Source organism: Aotus nancymaae, unplaced genomic scaffold (genome assembly GCF_030222135.1).
Source record: "Aotus nancymaae isolate 86718 unplaced genomic scaffold, 86718_ANA_hifiasm-v0.15.2.pri h1tg000076l, whole genome shotgun sequence".
Lineage (NCBI taxonomy): Eukaryota > Metazoa > Chordata > Mammalia > Primates > Aotidae > Aotus > Aotus nancymaae.
The window spans coordinates 16,182,589-16,205,233 of NW_026988491.1; the positions used below are offsets into that span (position 1 = coordinate 16,182,589).

At 42.1% G+C, this 22,645-nt stretch overlaps 1 protein-coding gene across 2 annotated transcripts in view; it reads right to left on the bottom strand.

Annotated features, from left to right (window-relative positions):
- EP300 (E1A binding protein p300) overlaps positions 1-22,645 on the bottom strand; it is an 85,275-nt gene that overhangs the window by 52,674 nt on the left and 9,956 nt on the right. For both annotated transcript variants that reach the window (XM_021668720.2, XM_064368117.1), the window contains exon 2: positions 7,357-7,991. In XM_021668720.2, the coding sequence (XP_021524395.2) occupies positions 7,357-7,991 (635 nt within the window). The remainder of the gene's footprint in view (positions 1-7,356; positions 7,992-22,645) is intronic.

The following is a 22,645-nucleotide window of genomic DNA, read 5'->3' on the forward strand; positions in this document are numbered from 1 at the left end:
ATCTCTTTACCTCGTGATCTGCCCGCCTAGGCCTCCCAAATTGCTGGGATTACAGGCGTGAGCCATCGTGCCCGGCCCCTGATTTTTTAAAATCTGAAAGTACCATACACCTTGAATCTTCAGCATTTGCCTCAAGCTTTTCCTTTTCCCTGCAACTTAACAGTGGCACATTTCCTTTCCTATTTGACTCCTTAATGCTGCCCTAGAAATAAATACCAAGTTCACAGAGAGGCATTTTCTATCTGGTTCCTTAGATGGTACAACCTAAGAAACACCTGCAGATTCTACTTATCCTTATGATATATCAAATGTTACTACCTCTGTGAAGCATCTGTCTGTTTTACACAAGTATAGAACTCTTGATAAAATCTTTTTCTTCTAAATTTTCTATAAAAAGACAGAGTCTCACTCTGTTGCCCAGGCTGGAGTGCAGTGGCATGATTATAGCTCATTATAATTCCCAACCTCTGGGGTAAGCAATTCTCCCACCTCAGTCTCCCAAGTAGCTGGGACTATAAGCTCACGCCACCATGCCCAGCTAATTTTCATTTTTATTTTTGTAGAAAGTTGACTAACTCCTAGTCTCAAGTGATCCTTCTGAGTGCTGGGATTACAGGCATCTCCCACCATGCTTGGCCTAAAATTTGTTTCTTAAATTATATGCAGTATCTATACTCTGCAAATCTATATGAATATGACATCTTTATCTGTTCAGCTGTTTGCCTTTATTAAAAAAACAAAAAAAAAAATTAATTTTTTTTTTTTTGAGATAGAGTCTCACTCTGTCTGTGGGAGTGCAGTGGCGCAATCTTGGCTTACTGCAACCTCCAACTCCCAGGTTCAAGTGATTCTCCTGCCTCAGCCTCCTGAGTAGCCGGGATTACAGGCACGTGCCACCACACCAGGCTAATTTTTGTTATTTTTATTAGAGACAGGGTTTCACCATGTTGGTCAGGATGGTCTCGAACTCCTAACCTCATGATCTACCTGCCTCAGCTTCCCAAAGTGCTGGGATTACAGGCATGAGCCACTGCACCGCGCCTGGCAATCTTCCTTCTTTATAGTATTACCAAAGATTGAAGGAAAAAAAAGTTAAAGAACATTTTCGTTTCCAGATGAAATTTACAGACTAAAGTAATCTAAGGTAAGTAATTTATAAGAATGATTTACAAGTAATTTACAAGTGGCTGTTTGATGGAAGCATAAAAGAATGGGGTGGCCTGAAATGAGAATTCAGAGAAAACAACTTCTTGGCCCGACACAGTGGCTGACACCTGTAATCCCAGCATGTTGAAAGGCTGAGGTGGGTGGATCACCTGAGGCCAGCAGTTCGAGACCAGTCTGGCCAACATGGTGAAACCCTGTCTCTACTAATAATGCAAAAGTTAGGCTGGGCAGGGTGGCTCATGCCTGTAACCTCAGCATTTGGGAGGCCGAGGTGGGTGGATTGCCCGAGGTCAGGAGTTCAGGACCAGCCTGACCAACATGGAGAAATCCCATCTCTACTAAAAATACAAAATTAGCCAGGCATGGTGGTGCATGCCTGTAATTTCAGCTACTTGGGAGGCTGAGATAGTAGAATTGCTTGAACCCAGGAGTCGGAGGCTGCGTTGAGCCAAGATTGCTCCATTGCACTCCAGCCTGGGAAACAAGAGTGAAACTCTGTCTCAAAAAAAAAAAAAAAAAGAACTAACTTGATTCTATGTAAATATGGCCAATAAGATTGTAGGGGCAATAGAATCCAGAAACAGATTTAAATGAAGTCCAGGCTACTTTTGGTAGTAACAAATTTGGCTCCAAGTGCTGCTACCTATGATTTTTTTTTTAAAGTACTGGCATTTATCTAATGTGGCTCCAATAATATGCATACCTATACATGGGGGAGTTGTTTTACCTGTTTCTGATTAGCATGCAAATTCATGATAGACATAATATGAAAGCCATTCCATCACACAACCTGCATGACAGACAATAAAAGACTAAGACAATAAATTATGCCCTCAAGAGTACCATTATCTAAATGAACAAAACGCTGGAAGTTCGAAGCTGCCTTGTTGTCTCTTGCTAATAAATGTAATGTCTTCATTCAAATATTTTCCAAAACAATGTGGTCCTTCATGATTGCATGTCCTTGCCTGCCTAGACCAACTGAATTTTCACCAGTTCCTAACACTGCTTGTTCCCTCAATCAGGATGCATTATTACCTGGAAACTCCAAGTTCCTCTATGGCAGACTACAGGCTCAAATACAGACTACTCTGATTGCTGATCAGCTCGAAGTAATTTCTTCCTGACATTTTTGGTCACTGTAACCAAAAAAGATTTCTCTAGCTTTTGTTTTTCCATCTCCTACAGAATCTGCTGAGGAGTTAGAAAATAAAATAACAACCAATCTCCAGATCACTGCCCCTTCTATCTCCTGAATCCCTTTATTTACTCTCCCCACTAAATGTAATAAGGGAGTAATATTTTGTATTTAATTTCTGCTACACTACAGTTATTTCATCTTGTTTCTTTCTCCATAGCTAATATTCTCCAGATGTCCAACTACCCACCGCCCTAAACTGAAAAGGCAGAGGGTGAGGAAGCCACACTCAGTTATAGGCAGCTACAAGAAATGGGTCCTGCAGAGAACTATTCTTTCTTTTTTGAAAAAAAAAAAAAAAGAAAAGAAAAAGAAAAAGAAAAGTAGAGATAGGGTCTCATTATGTTGCCCAGGTACATCTCGAACTCCTGGCCTCAAGAAATCCTCCCCCCTCAGCCTCCCAAAGTGGCATGAATACAGATGTGAGCCACTGAGCCATGCCTATATTTTCTTTTTGAAAATCTGGCCAGGCTCAATGGCTCACATCTGTAATCCTAGCACTTTGGAAGACCGAGGCAGGTGGATTGCTTGACGCCAGGAGTCTGAGAACAGCCTGGGCAACATAGTGAGACCCTGTCTCAACAAAAATAAAAGTAACTGGCAGGGCATGACAGTCCCAGTAGTACCAGCTATCAGGAGGCTGAGACAGGAGGATCACTTCGGCCTGGGAGATCAAGGCTGCAAGTGAGCTATGATTGTGCCACGCACTCCAGCCTGGGTGACAGAAAGAGATGCTGTCTCAAAAACAAAAGTTAACTTAAAACGTTTTGGCTTTGATTAGTTTATGCTGATTCTAAACATTGGGGTGAAAGGCAATACGATCCAAATTTCTTCCCATAAACCACCATGGGTCAGGCTTTTAGAAGACAGCTGTAGTAGTAATGTCACCACCTGCCTGCACATTCTGAACCACAGATTTGTCCATGAAAGGAACTATGTTCAAAAGCTGATGTCATTTGCAAGTAGGGTTCCAGTCATCTAATCTCACTAATAATTTCCTTACACCTTAAATCTTAATTCTTAAATATCACAAGTCTTAGAAGTTTTAAAAGAAATAAGAAATATAATGAATATAATTAACTCTACAAGATAATTTTAGGACTTGGTACACTGAAAGGGCAACTGCTGGTGTGGGTGTGTCATGAGAGTTGGGTACTTTTTTTTGGTAGAGATGGGGCCTCACTATGTTTCCGGGGCTGGTCTGGAATGATTACAGGTGTGAACCACCATACCCAGCCTTAAATGGGTATCTTATCCTAAACCTCCGTAACTAATTTTTTTGAGACGGAGTCTCATTCTGTCAGCAGGCTGGAGTACAGTGGTGTGATCTCAGCTCACTGTGACCTCCGACTCTAATTCAAGCGATTCTCCTGCCTCAGCCTAATGAATAGCTGGGATTGCAGACACACACAACCACGCCCAGCTAATTTTTGGTAATTTTTTTTTTAAACCTAGTACCTAACCATGTATTTGGAGGGAAATTTTGTATTTTTAGTAGAGACGGGATTTTACCATGTTGGCCAGGCTGGGCTCAAACTCCTGACCTCATGATCTGCCTGCCTCGGCCTCCCAAAGTGTTGGGATTACAGGCGTGAGCCACCACGCCTGGCCCCAGATTTTTAAAATTATTAAACATTTAAAGCTCCCTCATTTGTCAAACACTAATATAAGTATTTTACAAATATCAATACAGGTGGGCTCATTTAAAATAAGGAAATACCTGGGTGCGGTGGCTGTAATCTCAGCACTTTGGGAGGCCCAGGCAAGCGGATCACGAGATTAGGAGTTCAAGACCAGCCTAACATGGTGAAACCCTGTCTCTACTAAAAATACAAAAATTAGCCAGGCATGGAGGTGAGTGCCTGTAATCCCAGCTACTCGGGAGGCTGAGGCAGGAGAATCACTCGAACCTAGGAGACGGAGGCTGCAGTGAGCGGAGATGGCGCCACTACACTCCAGCCTGGATGACAGAGCGAGACTCCGTCTCACAAAAGTAAAAAAAAAGTAAAGAAAAAGGAAATAAGCCCAGGCATGGTAGCTCACACCTACAGTCCCAGCACTTGAGAGGCTAAGGTGGGCAGATCACTTGAGGTCAGGAGTTTACAACCAGCCTGGGCAACATGGTGAAATCCCTTCTCTACTAAAAACAAAAATTACCCAGGAATGGTGGCACATACGTGTGGTCCCAGTTACTTGGGAGGGTGAGGCAGGAGAATCACCTGAACCCAGGAGGCAGAGGTTACAGTGAGGCAAGATCATGCCATGGCACTCTAGAATAGGCAAAAGAGCAAGACAGTCTCACTGCACTCTAGTATAGGCAACAGAACAAGACTCTGTCTCACTGCACTCTAGCATAGGCAACAGAGCAAGACTCTGTCTCAAGATAAAAATAAAAATAATGAGGAAATAAAACATCATTTAATGGAAGTTTAAAATTTGAATTGCTCCTTCACATCAAAATAAAAGCTCCACAAGCACAGGGATTTTTGTTTTGTTCACTTCTATATAAACCCAGTTCCTAAAAGAAATTTAGATGATAATCAGAATAGTGCCACACTCCCAAGCAGTTGTCAATGAGCCTTAATTTTTCTCCATAGCACTTACCTGGCATACTCTAAATTTGTATCTTATGTGCATAGTAGAAAGTAGGTTACATGAAGTAAGTTCATTCACTACTCTAACACTACAGTATTTTGTCAACCAGTGTCTGTCATCCCTCCTCTCCATAGCAAAATATAAACCTTGGTGGCAAGGACTTTATCTCTTTATAGCTAGGTTCCTAGATCCTATAAAAGGTACTTAATAATTTATCTTGTTGTTTCTGGTTCTCACTCCAAATATTATAAGTAAACCACCCTGACACAGCAATCTAAAAGTGTCAAGAGGCTGGGTACAGTGGCTCATACCTGTAATTCCAGCACTTTGGGAGGCTGAGTCAAGAGGATCAATTGAGCCCAGGAGGAGCCTGAGATTAGCCTGAGCAACGTAATTAGTGAGACCCCATCCCTATAAAAAATAAAAAATCAGCCAGGCATGATGGTGCATGCCTTCAGTTCCAGCTACTCAGGAGGCTTAGGTGAGAGGATTTTTAAGCCTGGCAGGTTGAGGCTGCAGTGAGCCATGATTAGGCTGGTGCACTCCAGCGTGGGTGACCCGAGCAAGACCCTGTCTTTAAAAAAAAAAAAAAAAAAAGTGGTAGGGGTGGGAGACAGAAAGGGAGAATCTACAAAGCACTAATGCTAAAACAGAATCCTAACTTGTCAATATTCTTGTAGCAAAAAAACATTTAAGGCTTTTGAATTCCTACATGTGACCTCAGTCCTCTCAACACAAGTTTGTCCATCCATCTTCAATTCACACTTGCATTTTGTCACCGTCAAGGTTCTCTCTCTCTCTCTCTTTTTTTTAAATAGAGATGGGGTCGAAGTTGCCTGGTTGCTCCCTAACTCTTGTGCTCAAGCGATCCTCCTGACTCAGCCTCCCAAAGTGCTGGGATTACAGACATGAGCCACTGCACCCAAGATTCTCGGGAACACGTAAGTCCTAATGTCTGCTCAAATTATTCCTCTTACAGAGAAAGCTTTCTCCTGACTCCTTGTGAAAATTGTACCTATCTCCAATTTCATCTTCCAAGTGAAGCCATCTCTAATTCAACAAAAAAAGTAACTACATGCCATGCACTGGCAACCATAGTGTGATCCCACTTTTAAAAAAACAGATAAAATATGTTAAAAAAATATATATATGGAGTAGTAAACACTAAAGTATGTGTAATTATGTCTTATTTGTCTATATAGGGTACACATTTAAAAGTGTACTTTTTTTTTCTTTGAGAGAATCTCGCTCTGTTGCCCAGGCTGGAGTGCAACGGCATGATCTCGGCTTACTGCAATCTCCTCTCGGGTTCAAGTGATTCTCCTGCCTCAGCCTCCTGAATAGCTGGGACTACAGGCGCGAATACCACGCCCAGCTAATTTTTGTGTTTTTATCAGAGACAGGGTTTCAACATGTTGGTCAGGATGGTCTCAATCTCCTGGCCTCGTGATCCGCCCGCCTAAACCTCCCAAACTGCTGGGATTAAAGGTGAGTCACCACACCTGGCCAGTTTAAAATATTTTAAATAATATACTTAGCATTCTCTAGTTAATAAAGCTAACAGAAGTCTCTGGCCAAGATCTGGTTTCATTGAAACATCCAGACTGTTGAGGTTTCACATAAACAAATGTACCTTAATTTCCATTGATAAAGAAAAATAACAGTTAATACATTTCTAAGAATAAACATATCTCCTGATAACCAGGGACATTCAAAGCAATAGGAACAAATGAAGTCTCCATCTGAAGATAGTGTAATGCCAGCTATCTCCAAACTATTTTTTTTTTTTTTTTTTTTGAGACAGAGTCTCACTCTGTCACCTAGGCTGGAATAAGTGGCATGATCTCAGCTCACTGCAACCTCCACCTCATGGGTTCAAGTGATTCTCCTGCCTCAGCCTCCCAAGTAGCTGGGACTACAGGAGCACACCACCACGCCTGGATAATTTTTGTATTTTTAGTAGAGACGGGGATTCACCATATTGGCCAGGCTGGTCTCGAACTCCTGACCTTGTGATCCACCCGCCTCGGCCTCCCCAAGTGCTGGGATGACAGGCATGAGCCACTGTGCCTGACCTCCAAACTGTATTTTTATAATGAGGCTACTACAAGGCTAAACTGGACTTGGAGATGAGATAAAAACATTCCAATGCTTGTGCCAGAGAGAACCAGCATTAGCCAGCGACCACTTGGAAATATGAAGTTATAGAACATCAGTTGTAAAATATATGTTTTACTTAAATTTAATGTAGGTACTTCTTAAAACTTACGATAGCACAATAAATTCCTGGCATGTAATATGTGGAAACTGCTACACTATGTAAGACAAACCCTCCCTCCATCATGGGAATACTCACATGTATGCCAACTGTGCACACAAACCAAAACTGTACTTACCTTAAGAGGCTGAGGGCCTCTCAATCCTGTTTGTCCTCCCATCTGGGGAGAGCCCTGCTGAAGAGGCTCAGTCAGTAAGTTGCCAGTACTTCCCATGCCTGGGTTTGGGTACTGCATATTCTGTCGCCCTCGGCCTGCTCCAATTGAACCGTTCATGACTTGATTAGGCATTATCCCTTGTCCACTGCCTGCAGCCAACATTCCAGGATTCATGCCAGCATTCATCCCTGTGTTCATTCCCATGGCAGGCTGATTTACTGGACTGTTCATCATACCTGTTGACTGCGTAGGACCCTGATTTGGTCCACTAGTGCCCATCCCCATGTTGGGAGAAGTCAAGCCTGCCTGTGTCATTGGGCTTTTGACCATGCTATTTATCAAACCTAATCCAGGACTGTTCTGTTGGGCCTGGCTGGCCATGACTTGACCTGGGCCACCAACTCCCATATTGAGGTTAGGCGAACTACCAGATCGCAGCAATTCTGATAGCTGTTTGTGTTTAGAAGCTGCATCTTGTACTATGCCAAGACTTGTCTGAAGCTGATTAATATCACCACCATTGGTCAGTCCCAACTCTGTAGAGTTGATTAATTCATCTGGTAAGTCATGCTCCAAGTCAAAGAGAGAGCCAAAATCTAAAAAGCAAAGGGAAAAGATAAAGGTCAAAGAATGACAAAACCAAAATAAAAAACTGCTCTATATTTTCTTTTTTCATAAGCATTAAACATCATTTCCAAACCTCACTCCACGTTTTTCTTTCTATTTATTTGAGACAGGGTCTTGATCTGTTGCCCACACTGGAATGTAATGGCAGGTATCTTGGCTCAGTTACCTCCATCCACAGATTTAAGTGATTCTCCCATCTCAGCCTCCCAAATAGCTACGACTACAGGTGTGCGCCACCACACCCAGTTAATTTTGTATTTTTAGTAGAGGCGGGGTTTGCCATGCTGACCTGGCTAGGCTTGAACTCCTGTGTTAAGCTATCTGACCATGCTGGCCCTCCAAAGTGCTAGAATTACAGGCATGAGCCACCACATGCACCCTATATATTATTCATATTGTGGTTCCTCAAAGTAGGCCCTCAACAGGCGGAGTAAATTTGCTTTCAACTTGAACTACAGAATACTTTTCCTTAACCAAAATCTAGCCAGAACAGGGTATAAAACCATACCTCTGGCTCCTTCACCATACAAACCACCCCTGTCAAATATAGAGTGCAAGACCAGCCCTGGTGGCTCACACCTGTAATCTCAGTACTTTGGGAGGCCAAGGCAGCAGGAAAGCTTGAGCCTAGGCCAACACAGCAAGACTCTGTCTCTACAAATAATAAAATCAGTTGAGTGTGGTGGTACTAGGCTATAGTCCTAGCTACTTAGGAGGTTAAGGTGGAAGAATTACTTGAGTCCAGGAATTTAAGGTTGTAGTGAGCTCTAACTGCACAACTGCACTCCAGCCTGGGTGAAAGAACAAGATCCTGTCTCAAAAAAGAACGAACAAACAAAACCAGGTGCTGATTATAAATTAATGCAGGGATAATCAACCTTGGCAATAACAGCATTTTGAGCTGTATAATTTTCTTTGCTGTAGGTGGAGGGAGATTGTCTTGTGCCCTCTAATACCATCAAGAGTCTCCTGGTCCTTCTTATATATGCCAGTGGCACCCATACCCCAATTGTGACAATCAAAATGTCTCCAGACATCATCAAACGTCCTCTGGGGAAACAAAATTACTCCTGATTGACCTGTTGACAGTATTAACCTATTATAGAAATTATTTAAGTTTTCTTTCCTTTTAATTCTCTAAAGTAGTTTTCACATTAAAAAGGCATTACTGGGCCGGGCGCGGTGGCTCAAGCCTGTAATCCCAGCACTTTGGGAGGCCGAGGCGGGTGGATCACGAAGTCAAGAGATCGAGACCATCCTGGTCAACATGGTGAAACCCCGTCTCTACTAAAAATACAAAAAAATTAGCTGGGCATGGTGGCGCGTGCCTGTAATCCTAGCTACTCAGGAGGCTGAGGCAGGAGAATTGCCTGAACCCAGGAGGCGGAGGTTGCGGTGAGCCGAGATCGCGCCATTGCACTCCAGCCTGGGTAACGAGCGAAACTCCGTCTCAAAAAAAAAAAAAAGGCATTACTGGGTGCTGGCACAGTGGTACACACCTATAGTCCCAGCTACTGAGGAGGCTGGGGCAAGAGGATAGCTTCAGCCCAGGAATTCATATCAAGTCTGGGCAACATAGTGAGACCCTGTCTACTAACAATAACAAAAAATCCCCAGCTGTTATCCTCTTAAAATAATCCAACCTGGCCTGGTGTGGTGGCTCACCTATAATCCTAACACTTTGGGAGGCCGAGGCAGGTGGATCACTTGAGGCAGGAGTTAGAGACTAGCCTGGCCAACATGGTAAAACCCTGTCTGTACTATAAAACTACAAAAATTAGCCGGGCATGGTGACATGTGCCTGTAATCCTAGCTACTCAGGAGGTTGAGGCAGGAGAATCGCTTGAACCTGGGAGGTGGAGGTTGCAGTGAACAGAAACTGCGCCACTGCACTCCGTCCAGCCTGGGCGACAGAGTGAGACTCCGCCTCAAAAAAAAAAAGACAAAGCAATACTATTATCAACTTTATACAAAAAAATGAAAATATACAAAATAAATAAATTCCAGAGAAAATACTTAAACCTTAATAAAAATCATACAGGATGGAATGTCCCAGTTTCTCGAACAATACCAAAGCCTAAGTTGGTTGGAGGGGCGGGGATCCTGATTCAAACAAGCCAACTATAAAAACACATTTTGAAATGAGAGTAAGGGATCTTTAAATACAGACTGAGTAATGGGTGATATTTAAAAATTATTAACTTTATTGACTATAACAATGGCACAATTTTTAAATAAATCCTTTTTACTGAGATATAAATACCGAAATATTTCTGGTGAAATGACATGGCTAGGACTTGCTTTAAAATACTCAAACAACAAAAAAAATAAGGTGAGGGGGAAGTGTGGTATATACTAATAAACTTGAAGCTGGATAATAGGCACAATGTATTTCTTATTTAAAAAATATATATATATATATATTTCATTAAACTGAAATTTCCCATTTATAAAAGTTTAAAAGAAAACAACATGAGAAGTCAGACTACTGTAATCCTACTACTATTACTAGAGAAAATTAATCCTTGGTTTATCTTTCCATAAAGAAAGCATATCTGAATTGTTTATAGGCATGCCCTACACCAAACTTTCAAGGAAAAGATAATTCAAGCTTATAAAAATACTTCTAAAAACTAGAAGTAATATTTTAAAAATGATACAAGGCCAATATAAGAAGAGGCCAATCTTCACGGACACAGAAGCAAGACTCTTTGAAAGAGAAAACCAAAATCATGTCTTAAAAATCATCATTAGAGCCAGAGCAATCAGACAAGAAAAAGAAATAAAGGGTATTCAATTAGGAAAGGAGGAAGTCAAATTGTCTCTATTTGCAGACGACATGATTGTATATCTAGAAGACCCTATCATCTTAGCCCAAAATCTCCTGAAACTGATAAGCAACTTCAGCAAACTCTCAGGATACAAAATCAATGTGCAAAAATCACAAGCATTCCTATACACCAATAACAGACTTAAAGAGAGCCAAATCAAGAACGAACTGCCATTCACAATTGCTACAAAGAGAATAAAATACCTAGGAATACAACTAACAAGGAACGTAAAGGACCTCTTCAAGGAGAACTACAAACCACTGCTCAATGAAATAAGAGAGGACACAAACAGATGGAGAAACATTCCATGTTCATGGTTAGGAAGAATTAATATGAAAATGGCCATACTGCCCAAAGTAATTTACAGATTGAACGCTATCCTCATCAAGCTACCAATGACCTTCTTCACAGAACTGGAAAAAACCACCTTAAACTTCATATGGATCCAAAAGAGACCCCGCATAGCCAAGTCAATTCTAACAAAAAGAACAAAGCGGGAGGCATCACACTACCGGACATCAAACTCTACTACAAGGCTACAGTAATCAAAACAGCATGGTACTGGTACCAAAACAGAGATATAGACCAATGGAACAGAACAGAGGCGTCGGAGGCGACACAACATATCTACAACCACCCAATCTTTGACAAACCTGATAAAAACAAGCAATGGGGAAAGGATTCCCTGTTCAATAAGTGGTGTTGGGAAAACTGGCTAGCCATATGCAGAAAGCAGAAACTCGACCCCTTCCTGACACCTTACACTAAAATTGACTCCAGATGGATTAAAGACTTAAACCGTTAAGACCTAACACCATAAAAACACTAGAAGGAAACCTAGGCAAAACCATTCAGGACATAGGCGTAGGCAAGGACTTTATGACCAAAACACCAAAAGCATTGGCAACAAAAGCCAAAATAGACAAATGGGACCTAATCAAACTCCACAGCTTCTGCACGACAAAAGAAACAGTCAATAGAGTGAATCGGCAACCAACAGAATGGGAAAAAATTTTTGCAGCCTACCCGTCTGACAAAGGGCTGACATCCAGAATTTACAACGAGCTAAAAAAGATTTACAAGAAAAAAACAAACAAGCCCATTCAAAAATGGGCGAAGGATATGAACAGATACTTTACATAAGAAGACATACATGAGGCCAACAAACATATGAAAAAATGCTCATCATCACTGGTCATTAGAGAAATGCAAATCAAAACTACATTGAGATACCATCTCACGCCAGTTAGAATGGCGATCATTAAAAAATCTGGAGAAAACAGATGCTGGAGAGGATGTGGAGAAATAGGAACACTTTTACACTGTTGGTGGGAGTGTAAATTAGTTCAACCACTGTGGAAAACAGTGTGGCGATTCCTCAAGGACCTAGAAATAGAAATTCCATTTGACCCAGCAATCCCATTACTGGGCATATATCCAAAGGATTATAAATCGTTCTACTATAAGGACACATGCACACGAATGTTCATTGCAGCACAGTTTACAATAGCAAAGACCTGGAACCAACCCAAATGCCCATCAATGATAGACTGGACAGGAAAAATGTGGCACATACACACCATGGAATATTATGCAGCCATTAAAAACGAGGAGTTCGCGTCCTTTGTAGAGACATGGATGAACCTGGAAACCATCATTCTCAGCAAACTGACACAAGAACACAAAATCAAACACCACATGTCCTCACTCATAGGCGGGTGTTGAACAAGGAGAACACATGGGCACAGGGAGGGGAGCACTATACACAGCGGTCTGTTGGGGGGGAGTGGGGGGGACAGCGGGGGGGTGGGGAGTTGGGGAGGGATAGCATGGGGAGAAATGCCAGATATAGGTGAAGGGGAGGGAGGCAGCAAATCACACTGCCACGTATGCACCTATGCAACAACCTTGCATGTTTTTCACATGTACCCCAAAACCTAAAATGCAATTAAAAAAAAAAAAAAGAAAGTGCAGGTGCTGTCCAGAAGTGGAGGTAGGAATTTCAGGGGTTGAAGAAGGGAGTAAATGGGTGAAAGAGTGGTGACTTCAAACACAGGCTTGAGGACTTGAGCAAGAAAACGACAGAGCAGGACAGAAGGCGAGTAGCTGGGGATGTAACTGTAAGCAAGGGATCACCTTTTGGGATCTGCAAACATGTCAACAGAGAAAGAGAATTAAACACTGGAGGTGTCCAGCAGCAGCTGGCAGTCCTGACCATGGAACTGGCTCTCTGCACTCCAAGCAGGGATTCTTTCCCTTCAGGGTCTTGTATCTCTGGCCTCTTTCTGGTGTTTTGGATGTGAGGCAATAAAAAATTATATTTAAAAAAAAAAAATCATCATTAGCTGGGTGTGGTGGCTCACACCTGTAATCCCAGCACTTTGGGAGGCTGAGGCAGCCTGGCCAACATGGTGAAACCCCATCTCTACTAAAAATACAAAAATTAGCCGTGCGTGGTCATGGGCACCTGTAATCCCAGCTACTTAGGAGGCTGAGGCAGGAGAATCGCTTGAAACCAGGAGGCGGAGGTGGCAGTGAGCCGGGACCGCACCACTGTACTCCAGCCCGGGCAACAGAACAAGACTCCATATCAAAAAAAAAAAAAAAAATCAAGTTGGAATAATCCCAGGAATCTAGGGGACATGAGAACATCAATAAACTGTCACTCGTCATAATAACAAAGGATAAGAAAACATAAGATTCATTTTTGTGACTCTAAGAAAAGCACTGGATAAAATTCAATACCCAATCACAATATAACAACAAAACCATCACCATCTAGAAACTGAAGGAAGTTTTATACTCATGAAGTTTCTTCCAAAACCTAAAAACTAAGAGCAAATCTGCATAATGAACCAACATTAAAAGTAATCTCTTCAGTATCAGAACAAGAAAAAAACTTCTTACTACTATTTCTATTCAACATTGTACTGGAGTATCTACTTAGCCAGAGCTACAGTATAAGATAGATTACAAGTTTTTTGGCTGGATGCAGTGGCTCACGCCACACCTGTAAGCCCAGCACTCTGGGAGGCCAAGGCAGGTAGATAACAAGGTTAGGAGTTTGAGATGATCTTGGCCAACATAGTGAAACCCCATCTCTACTAAAAATATAAAAATTAGCCAGGTGGTGTGGCAGGCCCCTGTAATCCTAGCTACTTTGGAGGCTGAGGCAGAGAACAGCTTGAACCTGAGAGGCAGAGGTTGCAGTGAGCCTCTACAGAGCGAGACAACAACTCAAAAAAAAGAAAAACTATTAGCTGTGTGGTAGCGCACACCTGTAGTCCCAGCTACTTGGGAGGCCGAGGCAGGCAGGAGACTTGCTTGACCATGGGAGGTGGAGGTTGCAGTGAACTGAGATTGCATCATTGCACTCCAGCCTGGGTAACAGAGTGAGACTCCTTCTCAAAAAATAAAAAAAGGGCCGGGCGCAGTGGCCCACACCGGTAATCTCAAAACTTTGGGAGGCCAACCAGCCTGGCCAAAATGGTGAAACCCTCTTTGTACTAAAAATACAAAATTAGCTGGGCATGGTGGCGCATCCCTGCAATCCCAGCTACTCGGGAGGCTGAGGCAGGAGAATTGCTTGAACCCAAGAGGCGGAGGGTGCAGTGAGCCAAGGTCGTGCCATTGCACTTCCACTGGGCACCAAGAGCAAAACTCTGTCTCAAAAAAAAAAAGGAAAAAGAAAAAGAAGCAAAACTTAACTGTCTACAGATAATATAACTGCTGACAGAGAAAATTCAAAGTAAATATATGTAACATCACACTGTGTCCCATGAATATATACAACTACTGTCAATTTTAAAGAGATACAAACAATTGGAAATTGTAAGGTTAGCAAGGTGACTGGTTATACCATAAATATAAACAAATCAAAGTCAATTTCTGTATGCCAGCAACAAATGGTTACAAAATTTTTTTAAACAATATATAGCTGGGCATGGTGGCTCACACCTGTAATCCTAGCATCTTGGGAGGCTGAGATGGGTGGATTGCTGGAGGTCAGGAGTTGAAGACCAGCCTGGTCAATGTGGTGAAACCTGGTCTCTACTAAGAACATTAAAATTAGCTGGGCATGGTAGTGCATGCCTGCAGTCCTAGCTACTTGGAAGGCTGAGGCACGAGAATCACCTGAACCCAGGAAGCAGAGGTTGCAGTGAGCAGAGATTGTGCCACTGCATTGGGCCTGGATGACAGGGTGAAATTCTTTTTTTTTTTTTAGACAGTCTCACTCTGTCACCAGTTGTCAGGCTGGAGTGCAGTGGCACGACCTCGACTCACTGCAACCTCTGCCTCCCGGGTTCAAGTGATTCTCCTGCCTCAGCCTCCCGAGTAGCTGGGATTACAGGCATGCACCACCACGCCCAACTAATTTTGTATTTTTTAGTAGAGACAGGTTTTCCCCATGTTGCTCAGGCTGGTCTCGAACTCCTGATCTCAGGTGATCCACCCATCTCGGCTTCCCAAAGTGCTGGGATTACAGGCATGAGCCACCGTGCCCAGCCGTGAAATTCTTTTTCAAAAAAAAAAAAAAAAAAAAAGCAATGATTTATAACATAGGGAAAAACTGACAATGTATAAAACAGGTGTAAACTCAAAAGTGAAGGCTGCCTAAATGGAGTATCTCAAAACACCTAGACAGAAATCCTCAGTATTAAAGACATCAATTCTCCCCGAGTACTGATCTATATATTCAATGCAAATATCAATCAAACGTCTAAAAGTTTTTCAGGGAACTGGACAAGACGATTCTAAAGTATACACAAATCCCAAGGACCACTGGAATTGTGAAAAAATAAAAAGGAAAAGAAAGCCAGCAGCATAGCTCATGCCTATAATCCTAGCACATTGGAAGGCCGAGGCGAGAAAGACTTCATCTCTACAAAAATAAATTTTTAAAACCTACCTAGCTGGGTGTGCTGGCATGCACCTACTACTCACAGGGCTTGACTGAGGCTGCAGTGCACTATGATCCCACTACTGTACTCTAGCCTGGGTGAAAGTGAGGCCCTGTTGCAATAATTTAAAAAAAGGATGAACCAGGTACAGTGGCTCATGCCTGTAATTCCAGCACTTTGGGAAGATGAGGTGGGTGGATTACCTTAGGTCAGGAGTTGGAGACCAGCCTGGCCAACATGGTGAAACCCTGTCTCTACTAAAAATACAAAAATTAGCTGGGCATGATGGCAGTCTCCTGTAATCCCAGCTACTCAGGAGGCTGAAGCAGGAGAACTGCTTGAACCCGGGAGGCAGCGATTATAGTGAGCCAAAATCACACCATTGCACTCCAGCCTGGGCAACAAGAGCGAGACTACAACTCAAAAAAAAAAAACAAAAAAAACAAAAAAAAAAACGCAGGAAATAACCTTGTTTCCACCTCTGCATAACAACAAAGTGCCTACTTCATGTTATTTGTGATTAAATGAGTGAATAAATGTAAAGTGTTTAGAACAGTACCTGGCACACACTAAACACTATAAACATGTTACCTATTGTTATTCAATGGACTCATTACACTATTAGGAGGTAGGCCAGCTTATGATGATGACAGCACGCATTTATCTGGCACTTTCAATGTGTCAGGCATTTTTCTCGGCACCTCACGTATTATTGTCATTAATCTCGATAACCTCAGAAGTCCATACTTGCCCATGTATAGAGTTCATCAAGCAGTAACCAGCTTTAGTAATATAGAAGTCTTTATTATTCTAGGGCCTACAGCGAGGGTTTTAATTTAATCTGTACTGAAGCCAAATCTATTGTATTTGATTGCTGTCTCACGTTTTCCCTTTTTTTTGGAGACAGGGTCTTTCCTGCTATCTTGCCCAGCCTGGAGTGGAGTTGGGGGGATCACAGCTCACTGCAGCCTCGACCTCCCGGCTCAAGCAATCCTCCTTAGCCTCTCAAGTAGCTGCCACCAAAGGTACGCATCACCACGCCTGACTAATATTTTTTAAGTTTTGTTGAGATGGGGTCTCACCATGTTGTCCAGGCTGGTCTGAATCTCCTGCTCAAGTAAGCCTCCCACCTTGGCCTCCCAAAGTACTGGGATTACACATGTGCCATGGCGCCGGGCCAGCAAGTATTTTTTCTAGATAGGTGAGCTCTCAGATGTTTATCTACTTTTGCCCCCTTTATATTTAATTAAAAATTTACGAATCTGAAGTTTGTTCCATAACCTTTTAACTATCCTGTGGCAAATATTGAAAAATAGTATCACAAATGACTATTGAAATGAATAAACTATCTCCAGTAAGACATTTCCTGCTTACAAAAGTGTCAACCAATCAAAATCACTAGGCTGCTTCTACTAAGTAGTTTGTTCTTAAGTTCCTTTACGCCTTTAATGATGCTTCAATACAAAAATGACTCTCAGTAAAATATTTCTTCTGAAAAGTTTCTTCATCTGAGTGTACATTCAGTCCAAACATGGTCAAGTAAAATGTGACTGACAGGACACATACAAATCTGATTTGAGAAGTTTAGCATAGGTTGGGTGCCGTGGCTAACACCTGTAATCCTAGCACTTTGGAAGGCCAAGGCAGGAGGGTTGCTTGAGTACAGGAGTTCAAGACCATTGGCCTGGAATGTAGAAAGATCCCAGTCTCAACAATAACAACAACAAAACCCAAAAATTAGCCAGGCATGGTGGTGCACACCTGTAGTCCCAGCTACTTGGGAGGCTGAGATGGGAAGACTGCTTGAGCCCAGGAGGATGTGGTTGCAGTGAGCCATGATCACGCCACTGCACTCAGACTGGGCAACAGAATGAGACCCTGTCTTGAAAAAAAAAAAGAGAGAGAGAGGTTTAGCCTAATACATGATTTACCCAGTGGACCATGTATTAGAAATGTGACAATTTAAACCACCACCGAGTTTGATTAAACACACGTGGGAAACCAGTGTTGAGTCAAAACATCCTTTCATTATTACATACTGATTGTGTAGATCACCCTTGCTGTCTTCTATATTGTTTGTGGTCTGCTCCTTGAAACACATTTAACCATCTAATCCCTTATAAAATAAAGTCGGCAGCCAGGCATAGTGGATCACACCTGTAATCCCAGCACTTTGGGAGGCCAAGGCGAGCGGATCGCCTGAGCTCGGGAGTTCGAGACCTGCCTGACCAACATGGAGAACCCCATCTCTACTTCAAACAAACAAACAAACAAACACAGTATTAGCTGGGTGCAGTGGCGCATGCATGCCTGTAATTCCAGCTACTTGGGAGGCTAAGGTAGGAGAATCACTTGAACCCAGGAGGCAGACGGTGAAGTGAGCTGAGATGGATCCATTGCACTCCAGCCTGGGTAACAAGCGTAATACTCTCTCAAAAATAAATAAATAAAAAATAAACTCGGCTCATTTAGCCTTTCCAAATATCAAAGGATCAAAACAATTCCATGATATGTGAGAAACAAATGAAATATATATAACTGAAACATAACCTTCAAAATCAGTACCATTAAAATCATAATCCTAAACACTGCACTGTCTATGAACATAATCAGATAAATTTCTAGTTACTTAACTATGACACAAAATTTAATTTAAAATTAAAATAATTTTGGCTCAAAATCTAATTCTACTATTAGTACTTCTCACATTTACCCCCCCCCTTTTTTTTTTTTTTTTTTACTAAAAAGGGTCACACATTATTTATTGAATAAACACACTTACCTTTGTACTCAAGGTAAAATGAAGCAAAATCAACTCAGTTCTTTTAAACTGTATTCATTAAGTAAAATACCTTTATTAATTATTTTAAATCTAGTCAACTCTCAAATCCCACTTAGAAGACAGAATCTATTTTCTGTTCCTCCTCCCTTTAGCTGGGCATTAAAATGCTTTTAGGGCTGGGCATGATGGCTCATGCTTGTAATCCCAGCACTTTGGGAGATGGAAGAAGGTGGATCACCTGAGGTCAGGAGTTTGAGACCAACCTGGCCAACACGGTGAAACCACATCTCTACTACAAATACAAAAATGAGCTGGCATGGTGGCGCACGCCTGTAATCCCAGCTACTCAGAAGGCTGAGGCTTGATAATCACTTGAACCTGTAAGGCAGAGGTTGAAGGAGCAGAGATCATGCCACTACACTCCAGCCTGCCCAACAGAGCGAGACTCCAGCTTAAAAAAAAAAAATGGTTTTAGGCCAGACCCAGTGGGTGGCTCACACCTGTAATCTCAGCACTTTGGGAGGCCAAGGCAGGTGAACTGCTTGAGCCCAAGAGTTTGAGATGATCCTGGGCAACAGAGCAAGACCCTGTCACTACAAAAAAATTTAAAAATTAGCCAGGCATGGTGCTGCAGCTACAGGCTGAGGTGGGAGGATCACTTAGCCTGGGAGGTCGAGGCTACTGTGAGCCAAGATTGCGCCACTGCACTCCAGCCCAGAAGACAGAGTGAGATCTTGTCTCAAACAAACAATAAAAAATGCTTAATATTTTTAAAGAGTGGACAATATAATCTTTTATTTCTTTCATCTAATCCAGTGATGAGTCCACAGGATGAGTAGGAGCTAGACAGATAAAGAGTGGAACAACCTATGGTGGAGAGGAGTAAAAGCTCAGCCAGTTAGTTCAGCAATTAAAAGTGGGGAGAAGAGAGTGAGTCGATGAGGTGAGAAGAGATCAGAACATTTCAGAGTCCCTAGTCCAGGTTACGGATTTGGGATTTTTTAAAAACCAAACAAAAAAAAAGAATGGAGTTGAAAATCAAATCTACATAACATGAGTCATTCTAATTCTGATAATGGTTTGGCTGAACACTGAAACTATCGATCTTACAAAGATTTCTTGTTCTTATTGCTTTGGGACACTTCTACCCTTAAACTGGATGCTTAAAAAGCATGAAATTGTACAACTATAGCTTTTAAAATGAGAAAATTTTGTATATCTTACGAATTTATCAGGTTCAAACAACTTTCCCAACCTCTATTCAATACTTCATTATAAAAGGTACTTTAACCCTCCGTAGATGAAGCAGAATTATCTAATCATATAAAGAACCCAGCTACCAAGGAAATAAAGATGTACAAACATTTCAAACTACATAATTTAAAGGAACATTAAGAAAATTAAAATGAAATATCCATGCTGGAACGATAGGCAAGATTTCTAATACTTCCAAAAAAAAAAATCAGAAAAACCTGTACGTTTTATACAAACTTTGGATAAAAGATGATAATTATACACGATTACATAGCTACAAATGCTGGCAGCTGTTGAATTTTGAAATCCAACAGAGTGAAAGGGCAAAAGTGCAAGCAAATTTCAAAATACGTACTCTTAACTCTTAACACTGTCCTGCTATCATGACATCAAAAGGTATACCTCTACTTTGGGAAGAGATTATATTGAAGTTTCTTCTTAAACCCCAACACACCAGGCACAGGGGCTCACACCTGTAATCCCAGCACTTTGGGAGGCCGAGGCAGGCAGATGATGAGGTTAAGAGCTCAGTACCAGCCTGGCCAACGTTGTGAAACCCTGTCTTTACTAAAAATACAAAAATGAGCCAGAGGTGGTGTCGTGTGCCTGTAGTGCCAGCTATTCAGGAGGCTTAGGCAGAAGAATCGCTTGAACCCGGGAGGTGCAGGCTGCAGTGAGCCAAGACCGTACCATTACACTCCAGCCTGGGTGACAGAGCAAGACTGCATCTTAAAAAAACAAAACCACCAAGAAAAAAACAACCAAGAGAAAAAAAAAAAAAAAAAAAAAAACAAAGCATTTCAGTCATACACACACACACACACACACACACACAAATTTTTTTTGAGATGGAGTTTTGCTCTTGTTGCCCAGGCTGGAGTGCAATGGCACGATCTTGGCTCACTGCAACCTCCGCCTCCCAGGTTCAAGTGATTCCCTTGCCTCAGCCTCCAGAGTAGCTGGGACTACAGGCACTGACCACCACACCTGGCTAATTTTTGTATTTTTAGTACAGATGGAGTTTCACCATGTTGGCCAGGCTAGTCTTGAACTCCTGACCTCAGGCAATTCGCCTGCCTTGGCCCCGCAAAGTGCTGGGATTACAGGTGTAAGCCACCTTGCCCAGGCTTAAGTCTTGAATTTTAAACAGAAATGAAGTGCTTTAATTGATCAAGAATGTGACCTGGAGCTATGTTTAGAAAGGCCAGATGCTATGGCTTACACCTGTAACCCCAGCACTTTGGGAGGCAGAGGCGCATAGATGGCCTGAGGTCAGAATTCAAGACCAGCCTGGCCAACCTGGCAAAATCCTGTCTCTACTAAAAATACGAAAATTAGCCGGGTGTGGTGGAGTGCGCCTGTAATCCCAGCTACTCTCGAGGCTGAGGCAGGAGAACTGCTTGAACCCAGGAGGTGGAGGCTGCAGTGGGCTGAGGCTGCAGTGGGCCGAGGTTGCAGTGGGCCGAGATCATGCCACTGCACTTGGCAACAGAGCAAGACTCTGTGGCCAAAAAAAACAAAAAACAAAACCCAACTACACAATGAGGACACTATTATTTATTAAAATCTCACCTTAAGAATCAACTCAAGGACGTGTTTTATAGTACACCTAAACTGTGTGCTAACTTAACTGTCACTGTGATTTTGGGCAAACCTTGGAATTTGTTACAAGGAAACGCCTAAAGGGAATCCTAGATGGAGAAACTAACATACCATCTTTTAAAAACTAAAGCAAACAAAAAACCTGTACATCTGTAAACAATGGGGAGAGTGAATAGTATCCAGGTTGGTATTTGGTATATTTTTTACATTTACGACAACTGGTAACCCAAACATGGATCTTGAACAAAATAAACAATTCACTTTCTCCATTACAATTTGCCAAAAACTTCCAAGGCAAATGACAAGCTCATTTCAAAAGAGGTAAATGACATACTCCTAGTGTTCCTGCCATTATTCTCCCTACCACTGCTCTGTACAGTGTTACTAGAATTTCCTTAACTATGTCACTCCCCTGGTCATAAAATTTTTATCCTGATGCTAAGATAAATGGCAAATTCCTTAGCATATTTATCTTTCCGTAATGGGACTCCAACATCCTTTTCCATCTGTCTCCCATGAAAAACCCTACCACACAGCCTATATTCTAGCCACATCAGAACCATGCTCTTTAGCTCCACCTGAAAAACCCTTCCAACTTTCCCTACGCTACTTTAATTCCCACCAAACCCTGTTCAAATAATACATTTTTTCCATGAAGAAAATTGTCAAAAACAAAAACAATCCCTATCCGCTGCCTTTATATAGACCATTTAAAAAACCTTTTAAAGCATAACTTACAAGAAAATTGTGTGGACATGTGTAACAACCCCACTGTATCTCTAAAGGCTTTGAGAGAAGGCACCTTAATTGTCTTTGTATTTCAAATGCCTAAGACTTGGTAGGTATTCAATGTCTGTTGGCTGAAGTAAGATAAAAGTACAGCAAATGAAAAGAGTGACTACTCAACTCAGAAGAACCACACAACTTCCAAATGCCCCAAATGTAACATCCCTACCCCCATCACACCTGCCCACCCACTTCACAAATACTATGCTTCCAGGTGCTGTGGCTCATGCCTGTAATCCCAGCAGTTTTACAGGCTGAGGAAGGTGGATCACGGAGGTCAGGAGTTCAAGACCAGCCTGACCAACATGGTGAAACCCTGTTTCTACCAAAAATACAAAAAATTAGCAGGGCATGGTGGTGCATGGCTGTAATCCCAGCTACTCAGGAGGCTGAGGCAGGAGAATTGCCTGAACCTGGGTGGCAGAGGTTGCAGTTAGCTGAGATCGTGCCACAGCACTCCGGCCTGG